A 12,525-nucleotide genomic window follows, 5' to 3' on the forward strand; every position below is an offset into this window, starting at 1 on the left:
TCTTTGTCATTCTCATTCTCTCTGTCTGTTTTGAATGAATGTTACCCCTAGGGAGGGTATCGGTCTGAGACAGAGGGGTTAGACCAAGCCCATCCTAGGATTAGAAAGTGCTGAAATATTATCAAGTCTTTTACATCTACTTACATGTGCATCTCTGTTGGTTGGTTGTCGTTTTTTCTTTTTCTAAAAAAAAAAAAGAAAAGTGGTCCCCACTAAGCAATGAGGTTTCTTTTTTTTTTCTGTGGGTCTCACCGTGAACCGTCAAGTGTCAGGGTCTACGATCTCACAGACAATTAGAGGAGAGAACACTCCGTTACACACACACTCAAACCTGCTCAGGACACAATTGAACACACGGTTTACATAAGCACACATACCACACACATGACACATGGTGCACACACACACACACACACACACACACACACACACACACACACACACATGAACACTCACACACATACACACACAGACGCACACACACATCAAGGAGACATGACACAATCTCTCACACACACTCAAATTTAGGAAGGCCGCAGGGATAAAAGGGATAGAAAGGCGAGGGGAAAAATCTCCATTGGGTTTGTTTCTCTTCACAAACATCCTTGTTTACAGATGTGACACACACATCGACAGACAGTAAAACACACAAGCCATTAACATGGATGAGACACTGGAGTAGGACTTTAAACATATACTTGGCACAGCAAAGAGTGTGTGGGGGGGGACACATGTAAGTATTGCACATTGTGGAACATTTCAAGGGAATGAAAGGGTTAAATTTGGGGTTATTTTAACAAAATGAAAACTACAATAAAACCCTAAAGAAATGTGAAACCTTGCTGCGATGCGCCATTTCCTCCACTGCATTCAAGTGGGTCTACATTTCAGATTGCTCTGTTTCATCGTCTACTACTAAGCATGCATTTCCTATTGAACACAATGATCGTTATAAGCTAGCAGTGAAAAGGAGACCCAACATCAAAATATGATGAGGAGCAGGCAGCCCAGGCCACACTGAAAGGTAGCTAACGGTTGTTAAGGGTTAATCGATTGCTTGGCCTCAGGAGGAGGTGTGAGGCTGGCTGGCTCTGATTGGGTACCTGAAACAAAGTTCACGAGGTCACTACGGGAGTCGTGGCAACGAGGCAGACCTTGGCGGAGTCAAAATGTCTTCTGGTTACTTCAGGTGCATGTGACATATGCTCGCCTGTAGCATGACAACAGAATGTATGACTCCAACCAGCTGGGACGTTGGAGGTTTTGGGGGTCCGATACTGCATATATGAGACACTTCCCTGAAAAACTAGCAGCTGGTGTTGCAACTGCAATTTCTAAAGATTTAAAATGTACTTCATGATGAGGGGAATAGTGCGACCTGGAGCGAGTTGTGTTCAGGTATATTAGCTTCTATGTGCATTTTCCAGTATATGGCAAGATTTTCTCTATGGGAGGAAAGGAGGATTTGTTTTGATTGCAATGCGAGACGATTATTATGATTTATTTTATTGCAGAGAATTTGAGTGGAATGACAATGTGTGTGTGTTTGTGTGTGTGTGTGTGTGTTCTACTGATACACAAAAGAAACTGCCTGAATATTGTTGTACTATTGCTTTCTAAAGTAACCAAAGTAACATCAGCATCACTTGGCTTTGGCTAAACATGTTTCTAACCTGAAAGTTTTCAATGGTCTGAGTGACTGACGGGTTTGTTTAGATGTTGTTGGTTCTGCTTTTGTATTTGTCGGGAAGAGGGTTGGAAAACAAACATGTGTGTGTGTGTGTGACATGTAGATACATTTACAAAAACACACACACACACACAGATTGCAAAACATGCACACATACCCACACACATGCTACTACTTCTACTAGTAATCATCATGGATGTTTCAATAGGAAAAGGAAGAAATGAATATGTACTACTGTGGTGTTGTTGATCTGAGAAACCCTGTTTATTATAAAAAAATAAAGCATTTTCAAATCTCATATGGAGTCTATTCTTTTACTCACCTTCCCCATACATCACATCCATCCTGCCATCAACCTGGTTAAACTCCCACCACATGAAGCGTTGCCCTCCACAGATATTTTCAGTGGGATGAATACGACTGATCTACTTCTTTCTCAACACCTCGATACAGATGCTCAACAGATATGCCTGCAGGAAGCCACGTCGTCTCCACCTCCATTACAACACGTTTGGGCCAGCAACCTGCACATGTTCATCTAACTACTGGGCAAATCATACTATTTCCCAGACCATGTTTATCTGCCATCATGGATAGATATAAAAACTGCAAATTTCATTATGTTTTGATCATATTTCAAAATTGAAAAAGAAAGCATCCCTGTATTTCAGTTACACTGTTAGAGGAAAGAAATACAGACTAAACCATTTTAGCTACAGTAAAAGGATGAACAGGTGGTGTACACCTCACTTCAAAAACCAAGCTCAGGAAAAAAAAAACTGAACTTGAGCCAGAAAGAGCCGGTGAGGATGTTTAAGTAAAGTAAATGTTGGGCCGACCTGGCAGGCGTATCTGTTGAGGTAACTGCTACATCTTAGCTAAATAGGGTTTCAGCTGGCTGAAAGCACAGTCTGTGTTCAAAACTGGACCCTAGCCCCTGCACCCTGTTTTTAACAGCGGGTAAAGTCGACCAAAAAAAATCAAAATTCTCCTTCAGATACACTACATGGCATATCTTTTAAATTCAGTAGGCAGGCACGTGTTACAATTCTGTTTTACAGCTATGGTTTACATGTATGTTCGTGAAAACTCAAATGTAATTTGACCTTAACTGCATTGATGTAGAAACTTTTCCTCTACAATGTGTCAAGTGCCTGTTGAGGAACAACAACCCTGGTCTCCTCCAGTGTGTCATGTGGTCTAGGGCTCGTTTCAGGACCGGGCGGTTCTAAATCATGTCTCCACCCTTCTCCCTCCTCCTGATGTGCAAATTGCAAGATTCTATTAACTACGACTCCAAGCCGAAACCCTGGACATTTAGCATTGACTATATATCAAATGAGTATAACCTGTTCCTATACACTGTATACATACAATCATACATATACACACACACACACACACACACACACACACACACACACACACACCACAGAGCACTCTTTGCTGTGAGCAGTGTGTGTTAATCCAATGTCAGTCAACTAGTGTCTTTGCAGTGGGGACAATATGCACCACAAAGCATCTGCATTCATCTAAATACAGTACATATTATAGGTCATTGAGTCTTAGGGATGGTCTGTACTGTTTTGTGTTTGTGTGAGCGTGTGTGTGTGTGTTTGTATAGACAGACAGAGACCAGAATCATACACACTCTAGCACACACACACATTACAAATATATGACAGCCTTCAAAATGCTGTGGCGTGACCTTCTAATCAATGCTCTAAGTCTAGTACAGAACATCATTGGGATATTTTAAAAGCCTGTTCCTTGTTAATCCTTTTGCCAGATCTCAAACTTTCAAAACACGTTCCAATACTTTCCCCTAACGTTCGCATCGGCTGTACAAGCTCACATGCTGTAAACCATCATATTTCTCATACCTTTCGTCACCATGAATGTTGCTCTAACCTAACTAACCTAACCTACTAACTGGATAGAGCATCTCCAGAACTTGTCACAATCATCCCTTTCTTTGTGACCCAATGGCACATGCGCTCCCACGTTACCAAACCACCGCTCCACTTTTCCAAAAGCTTCACCTTTACAAAGTGCTGTTGCTACTTTCTACCCTCGTCTTAATACAACAAATAATCTAAAAACATACAGTACTGCGTAAATAAAGAGACAACAAAATAATTTTCGTCTGTATGGCGAGTGTGACAGGTCTGTTAAGTGCTTTGAAACATCCTGACCCTCTCAGAGCTGACATGCAGATTCTCTCGGTTTCTCTCACTCTGTCCATAAAGAAATATAAAGTACTTCATCAATAAACAATGAGGATTGTATGCAGTCTTCCTCTTAACACATTCTTGAAGTGAAGTTCGCCAACCCAGTGTGTTTGTATGTATTAATTTAGGGTATCTCACATTTATACATTAACCCACCTAGGTTCAATCTAGGACTAAATGACCCCTGATTAAGATTTTTTGACAATCATTGAAATCAACTATCTGGTGAGATAGAAGACGAGGGGTTTATGAAAACAAAAATTAAAACGCTCAAGATGAAAGTAAAGGCTCCACTGTCATCACACTGAGCTCTCTTCTGTGTGGCACACTAGCACCAATTAATGACATCACCGGTGTGAATAATAACACAGGGTTTGTTTGTACTCAAGACGTGGAGAATTGCGTTTTTTTCAACTGCCATAAACTCTGATTTAGAAAATAATCACAAATCCTTTATGCTCTGGATCATCTGACATTATATGACTCCTGAGGCCGAGTGTAAAACCACTGGCGCGGTAAAGAGGTGGCAGCCTCACCAGCAGCGCACAGGGAGTACATTGCTTACAATAGGCAAACTGTGAGCATATTCAATTTTAAATCTACATTATGTGTAATGTAAAGCCAGCAAAAAAAAGAGACATCAAGCATTGCTCCTGTGTGCCACACAGCCATCAATAAACATCTAGAACGCCTCACAAATCCCTCACCAAACCGGCATTGATTGCTTGTGTGATATCAAATCCATCTATTAAAAATAAAATGTTGTTACATTATTAACTATGTGGACTTAATGTAAGGTGATATCATGTAGGGTAAATTTGCCTCTACAGTACATTATTCAAGATAGAAAAATAAAAACGGAAAACAAAACTTTTCAACCAAGACAAATGAAACATTAATGTGAGCATTCATGTTTTTTTTTGTAGAATCCTTTTCTGTTTTTTTTCTCCAAATCCCAATGGTTATTTAACAGTCCTGCTAGCCTTCACTTGCCAATATTTGACCTTCCCTCGATGCTGACTTTCACCGCATAAGGGATGAAGGAAGGTTTGGGCAGGGTCAGGGGCGGCTCCTCCTCTGGTTTGTCTACTTTCCGCCCTTCCGGAGCTGACCATCTTCGCTTCCGGCTTCCTGATGGCTTACTGGTGCCAGCTTCTGTGCTGCTGGCAACCTGACCTTTAGAAACGGACCCTCTTTCCCCAAACATGAGATCCCCGTTTACCACGTTGGTGCCCGCTCCACTCCCACCCTTCCCTCGCTGGCTGATGCCATTCTCCCGCTCGCTGTGCCTGGAGCCTCCTCCACCGCAGCTTTGGGGAGCGTCAGAGACGGCTCTGGGGGGTTTGAGGTGCCCGTGGCTGGAGGCTGGGACGGAGGCAGGGTTGACGAGCTCCAGGGTCTGAGTCTTCCTCAGAGATCCGTTCCTCAGGTTCTTGAGGGTGAGGGAAATACAAACGTCGCCCACAGAGAGTTTGGTGCAGGGCAGCTCCAGAAGCTGGGTGGTCCGGTCTGGGCAGCATGAAGACCACCCTTGGCCGAAGACGAAGAAGGGATACTCCACCAAGACTTCCACACTCACCTGGAAGAGACCGAATGATGGGAAGAAACGTCAACAGAGAGACACTTCAATACAACCCATCTTCTGTGCTTTAAAGCACCTACAGATGTGTCCCATAACACTAAATAGTTATGACAAAATAAGCAACAAACTAATTACAATTTTGCTCACACTCAAAAACACTAATCTGGACTGTATGGATATGTTTTGCTCAGACTCGGCACCAACTATAATCACCTTTTGTTTTTACAGACAGGAGTATAGAGATGGTTGTTTGTTGAAACAACTTGGACAAGGCGATTATGTAATAATTAATAATAATGAATAATTATGGTTTGTTAGGGGCACAGCTGGATGTTGTTGGTATAACAGCAGGACAGAAATACAAACATTCACAAGGAAGAAATGTCTTGGTGACCAAAGCGGCAACTTATTTGAGCCTTTTGGTCAGATGGAACATATTTATGTTTTTTAAATTCTTCTGTCTGAGTTTTGTATTGAGCTCTGTAGCTTTAGAACTGATTATGTCTGCATTATCATTTGTATGTATGACAGAGGGAAGAGATGACAGATAGAAGCAGAGGAGGCTTTGAAGCATGATGGGTAGAGAGGGGGATGTGGAGGAAGATCTGAAATATAGGAGAAAGAATGAGAAGGTGGGAGTGGAGGAACTTACTGAGATGGAGATGAAAAGGCAAGTTTACAGAGGGAGGGTGTGTTGAACAAGAGGAGGAGTGAGGAAGTGAATGTGAAAGAGAACAATGTCAAGAACGATACAAATGTAAGATGTATCAAACACCCCCTCAAAGCAAACGACAGGCAATGTTTTCCCTCCTGGATTATGTAATTTTTGATTTACGCTGCTACCACCTCTCAAGGAAAAAAAGTAAGGAGAGCCACTGATGGAGTAAAAGACAGAAAGATAAGTCTTTGAAAGATTGTCAGCTTTTGTGGGATACAGCATCAAAGAGCAGCCGGGGGCGGAAGAGATGGTTAGAGATGTGCTGTGTGGGTGGACGAGCCACAGCCTGGACAGATGAAATAGATTAACTGGCTTTAACGGACACCCTCAAAGACAGTGACAAGGGGGTGTTTGTGTGTGTTTTTGTGTGTGTTTTTGTGTGTGTGTGTGTGTGTGTGTGTGTGTGTGTGTGTGTGTGTTTGAAGGAGTTGGGTAAAACCGGAGACAGAAACATCGAGGCGTAGTATTAGATGTCAAGAGATTACTGAGAGATCAAAGTTATACAAGTTTTCTGTGACCGATTGAACCTCTCAGAGTACTACAGTATTACATGTAGCAGCAGAATGTGATACTGCATTCTGCCTGTACTGAATATGCGATGAGTCGATTCCAACACTCAACTCTGTGAACTTCTCCAAAGCTCATAAATCAGAACATGTTTGTTCCATGAGTGAACCAAATTAAAAAGGAATAGTGGAGTCCTGTGAGATTCACCGTAAGAGTCATAAATAAGAGAGCAGCTCAACATTTACAAGAGCATGCATTAAAGACTTCTTACAGAAGTGGCTTTTCACTCACAGATGCAACATACAACTGAGCTAATTAGCTCTGCAATCTACCAAATTCCACATAGAAACACCAGTAAAGGGCTTGATAGAGGAGCTGAGCAATTAATCAAATCAGTTGTTGTTCCTCTAAGCTTTTAAATTGACATTAGCTTTTAGCGCTCTGATAACGTCATCAAATCACATCGAGAACAAGCCTTAAACGAATAGTTTCATTTTCTTGCAGAGAGTAAGATGAGAAGATCAATACCAATCTCATTGTTGTGCATTGACAATGGAGACAGCACTGAGAGCTGGTTAGCTTAGCTTAGCATAACGACTGGAAGCAGGGGAAAGAGCTTGACTCCAAAGTTGTGAAATGCATTGCTGCTTCTAGCATCTCTGAAGCCTAAAGAGTAAAATGTTGTGTCATTGATCTGTACACAAACAAAATGTGTTTCTTCAGGGATGGAATTTGTGTACACGTTGAACAAACAAGATTAAATGTTGATAATCAGAGAGCTTTAGAAGTGCTAGTAGCTATGCTGTTTATGCTAAGCTAAGCCAGCTGACTCATGGCTAAAGTTCAATAGGTAATGCACTCTTATGAGAGAGTGAAAAAGTGTCTTTACCAAAATGTCAAAGTTATCCTTTCACAAAGGTTGCTACATGTTTCTCACCTGTGCACGGTGCTCACCAACAGAGAACTGAACCACAGCAAAGTTGGTGGAGGTGTGGCTCCCTTCAATGCGCTCCACTGTGGACGAGTCGATCTTCAGGTCGCTGCTGATCTCGGCACTCTGGATGAAGTCCTCCGTCTTCAGGTCCTCCACGCGTTTAAGCTCCCCATCGGCCAGCTGGATGATGGAGCCCTTGATGAAATATGGGGGGAGGGAGTGGGGTACCACCGCAGTGGATGAGGGAGGAGGAGCAGAAGGAGCGACCAGCCCCGGCGGAGCGGGAACAATGGGGAGATGGAGATGGGCTTGGACCACTGCACCTGAAGTGGTCTGGAGATACGAGGCACTGGAAGGCTCTAGAGTTTCTCCTTTGGGTGCAGTGGCAGCAATGTATGTATGTGGGAGTGTGGGAGGAAACGGTGCGGCTTGGGTAGAGGATGTTATGTGAGAGGTTACCGGTTCCAATGTGGTGACTCCACCTCCACTGACGGGGATGATTACCGGTTGGGCGCCAGGAATGAGTACGTGTTGTTGTAGGCTGGTGTGGTAGCTGATTGGCGTATGCTGGCTCCCACTGCCCCCTGCTATGTAACCAATGATAGGCGGCTGAGGGTATATGGTGGATGGGAGCCCCATTGACAGTGACTCTGTAGCGCTGTGGGTGGTCTGGATAACAGTCTGGGGCGACAGTCTGCTGACAGCAGCTTTCAAGCTGTCCACACTTAATGGGGGTGGAAACGTGAAAGAGGAGGTGGTGTTGGAGGAGGAGGATGTGCGATTGACAGGCCTGCCCAGGATGATGCCACCTTTCTCCAGGTGTGTGGGGGCAGAAGTCGTCAGCTTCTCAGGGCTCGGTCTGGGTGGCAACAGCTGGTGGTCCCCATGGCTGTTGGGCATTAGCATGTAAGAGGTTCTCAGCCCTGAGGGATCGTGAGTAGAGTAGTCTGAATGCAGAACCAGCTGGCGGGCCTCGTAGGAGGACAAGGACGAAGTGGGATCCCGGGATTTGCCCCCTGGCTTAGAGTGGCCGGACTCAGGGGACACCCCAAATCGCCGACCCCTTTCCAGCTCTCCATTGTGGAGCTCTCTGGTTCTGGAGCCACCTTCCTCTTTCCTCGTGGGTCCGTCCGTATACTGCACCACAAGGTGGGACATCCCATGTCCCAAAGTATGGTGGGGGTGCAGTGAATGGGGAGGAAGGTGAATGCCTCCATGGTAATGAGGTGACGGCACAGTCCGTGTTGAGGTTGACATTTGAACATAGTGAGGGGCGAGGTCTGTAGAAGGCGGAGGCATGGAGGTGCGCCCCGTGGATGCTCTTTGCTGGTCATGCTTGGAGGCATGCGAAGGAGCAGAGATTGTCTCTGTCTGTGAGTGTCTCTGTGCGGCTAAAGAGGAGGATGAGGAGGAGAAGGGGGGAGGCGGAGGAGGAGGGGGAAGCAGTTGAGGGGAGATGTAGCCAGCATACGGGGCAGAGTAGGGTGAGGCTATAAACTGCAGGTTGGGAGGCAGTTGGGCGTAATGTACAGTTCCTCCAACTGTGGACTGTGACAGGGGGGACGTATACACCGTAGGAAGAGATGAGACTAGCCTCAGCGAGGAAGAGGAGGATGAAGAGTCTGATGTGGAGAAGAGGGATTTATTCTGGAGGCCGTCTGACTGACTGGAGCTACGGTGTCCATGTACGGCACTCTCATTCCCACCAGCCACACTGGCCAGCCAGGCCATGTTCTCAGTGCGCTGGCTGTCACTGGCAGGTGGGTTGACCGGTGAGCGAAAGTCAGATGATAATGTGCTTGAGGGGATCTCCCTCTTCTTTGGGGGCAGACATTCATTACTGCGTTCATAGTTGGACTTCATGTTGACTTTGCCTCACGTCCCTAAACTGAACTTGTGTTATTTTTACTTTTGGCCTTCTATAGCTTTTTTCTGTCTTTTGATTTCACTTTCCTGTCTCTTTTTCTCACTTTTGAGCCATCCCTTGTCTCGCCTAAATTAGCCAGAAATGATCTTGACCAATCTCGTCCCTCTTTTCCTCAGTTCACCCACGGCCGTTGATTATTGGGGCTTTTCTTGATAACAAAGAAAATCCAGACCGTAACAAGCAGGTGAGGAAGGATTACAGATGGAGATGAAGATATTGAGGGGTGGTTAGAGGGGAGGGTAGGGTGGTCTGTTTGGTCCAGAGGTCTTTAGTGGCTGAAGGGTGAGCTCAGTGTGATAGGGGAGAGAGTCATGTCGCCACACCTGCTACTGCTGCTGCTGCCGCCGAGGACGACGGGGGGCCGAGTGCGTCGCACTTCATGCGGAATCATTTCCTTGTAAAAGCAAGCCTGCCCGCACCCAGCACAATCCTGTCGAAGAGAGAGATTGGAAGACTGTTAGGATGAAGGTGTGGTTCTCAAACTGATGAATAGTTCAATAGTGCAGTTTGTTTTGAACTTAAACAGCAACCACGTCCAACGCTGCGCGGGTGCATCAGCTAATTGTTTTTCAATGAAAATGAAATTAGCTGACATACTGAAATGCACTGCGTCATACAGTAAGTATCCCTGGTCTGTGATACAGTGATACAAAGGAGCGTTGCTCTTATTTGCAGTCTCTAAAAATATTGCAAAGAAATATCGTATAAATTCATGAAAGCTAATATGACCATTGATTAATCACCATATAGGCAAGTGAAACTATGCAAGATACTTGTCAATAATTCAATTCAGTTTATTTTGTATAGCCCAATATCACAAATTACAAATTTGTTTTCTTAGGGCTTTACAATCTGTACACATACGACATCCCTGTCCCAGGACCTCACATCGGATCAGGAAAAACTCCTCAAAAATAACCTTTCACAGGAAAAAAAGGGAAGAAACCTTCAGGAGAGCAACAGAGGAGGATCCCTCTCCCCGGATGGACAGATGCAATAGATGTCATGTGTACAGAATGAACAGCATTACAAAGTTACATAAACACATTACATGAATATGACAATGTATGAATGGAACTCCAATCCATGAAACAGAAGGAGGTAGAGAGGAGGGGGGGCGGGGCGCATCAGCAGGGCCAACGCGGGAGGCCGGCTCACCAGGCATCAGACACCTCCAGGTCCAATGGACCCTATGAGACGTGAAGTCACAACAACTCCGGGGAGGAAGCAGAGTTAATAAGGTGCAATGGAGAGATGTAAATTCATCCATAAGGAGAGAGAGAAGAGGAGATAGGTGCTCAGTGTATCCTAAAACATCCCCCAGCAGCCTATAAGCCTATAGTAGCATATCAAGGGGCTCGACCAGGGCAAACCTGATTCAGCCCTAACTATAAGCACTATCAAACAGGAAAGTCTTAAGTCTACTCTTAAATGAGGTGACTGTGTCTGCCTCCCGGACTGAAAGTGGAAGCTGGTTCCATAAAAGAGGAGCTTGATAACTGAAGGCTCTTGCTCCCATCCTACTTTTTAGGACTCTAGGAACCACAAGTAGCCCCGCATTTAGTGAGCGCAGCTCTCTAGTGGGGCAATATGGTACTACAAGCTCCTTAAGATATGATGGTGCATCACCAATCAAGGCTTTGTAGGTGAGGAGAAGAATTTTAAATGTGATTCTTGATTTTACAGGGAGCCAGTGCAGAGCAGCTAATACAGGAATAATGTGATCTCTTTTCTTAGTTTTTGTGAGTACACGAGCTGCAGCATTCTGGATCAACTGGAGGGACTTATGAGACTTATTAGAGCAGCCTGATAATAAGGAGTTGCAGTAATCTAGTCTGGAAGTAACAAACGCGTGAACCAGCTTTTCTGCATCTTTTTGGGACAAGATGTGCCTGATTTTTTAAATGTTACGTAGATGAAAAAATGCAATCCTTGAGATTTGCTTAACGTGGGAGTTAAAGGACAAGTCTCGGTCAAAGATAACACCGAGATTCTTTACAGATAATTGATCTCTGAGGTGTTCAGGGGCCAGTAAAATAACTTCAGTTTTGTCTGAGTTTAACATCAGGAAGTTGCAGGTCATCCATGTTTTTATGTCTTTAAGACATTCTTGAATTTTAGCGAGCTGGTTGGTCTCCTCTGGTTTGATCGATAGATATAATTGAGTATCGTCTGCATAGCAATGAAAGTTTATGCAGTGTTTCCTGATAATATTGCCCAAAGGAAGCATATATAAAGGTAAATAAAATTGGTCCAAGCACAGAACCTTGTGGAACTCCGTGATTAACGTTGGTGGTCACTGAGGCTTCATCGTTTACAAATACAAATTGAGATCGATCTGATAAATAGGATTTAAACCAACTTAGTGTGGTACCTGAAATGCCAATCGACTGATCCAGTCTCTGTAATAGGATGTCATGGTCAATGGTGTCGAACGCAGCACTAAGGTCTAATAATACCAGTACGGAGATGAGTCCTTTATCTGATGCAATTAGGAAGCCATTTGTAATTTTCACCAGTGCTGTCTCTGTGGTGCTGTGGTGTTTTCTAAATCCTGACTGAAACTCCTCAATTAAACTATTCTGATGTAGAAAGTCGCACAACTGATTTGCGACTACTTTCTCAAGGATCTTAGAGAGGAAGGGAAGGTTAGAGATCGGTCTGTAGTTAGCCAACACCTCTGGATTAAGAGTGGGCTTTTTCAGGAGAGGTTTAATTACAGCTACTTTGAAGGAATGCGGTACATGGCCTGTTAGCAAAGACACATTAACAATATCCAACAGAGAGGTGCCAATTAAAGGCAACACGTCTTCAAGCAGCCTCGTTGGGATGGGGTCCAAGAGACAGGTCGACGGTTTAGAAGTAGAAACCGTTGAGGACAATTGGTCTAGGTTAATGGGAGAAAAGCTATCCAAATATACACCAGGGCATACAAT

General features: G+C 44.3%; 1 protein-coding gene across 1 annotated transcript in view; it reads right to left on the reverse strand.

Moving 5' to 3' along the window:
• Positions 1–454: 454 nt before the first annotated feature.
• The window catches only part of atxn1a (ataxin 1a), an 86,533-nt gene continuing 74,462 nt past the window's right edge, over positions 455–12,525 (reverse strand). The window contains exons 5-6 of the mRNA XM_034545055.1: positions 7,666–10,019; positions 455–5,500 (exon numbers count right to left, since the gene is read on the reverse strand). Coding sequence (XP_034400946.1) covers positions 4,907–5,500; positions 7,666–9,525 — 2,454 coding nt within the window. The 5' untranslated portion in view covers positions 9,526–10,019 and the 3' untranslated portion in view covers positions 455–4,906. The remainder of the gene's footprint in view (positions 5,501–7,665; positions 10,020–12,525) is intronic.

The sequence above is a fragment of the Cyclopterus lumpus genome, chromosome 11 (assembly GCF_009769545.1).
Source record: "Cyclopterus lumpus isolate fCycLum1 chromosome 11, fCycLum1.pri, whole genome shotgun sequence".
Taxonomy (NCBI): Eukaryota; Metazoa; Chordata; class Actinopteri; order Perciformes; family Cyclopteridae; genus Cyclopterus; species Cyclopterus lumpus.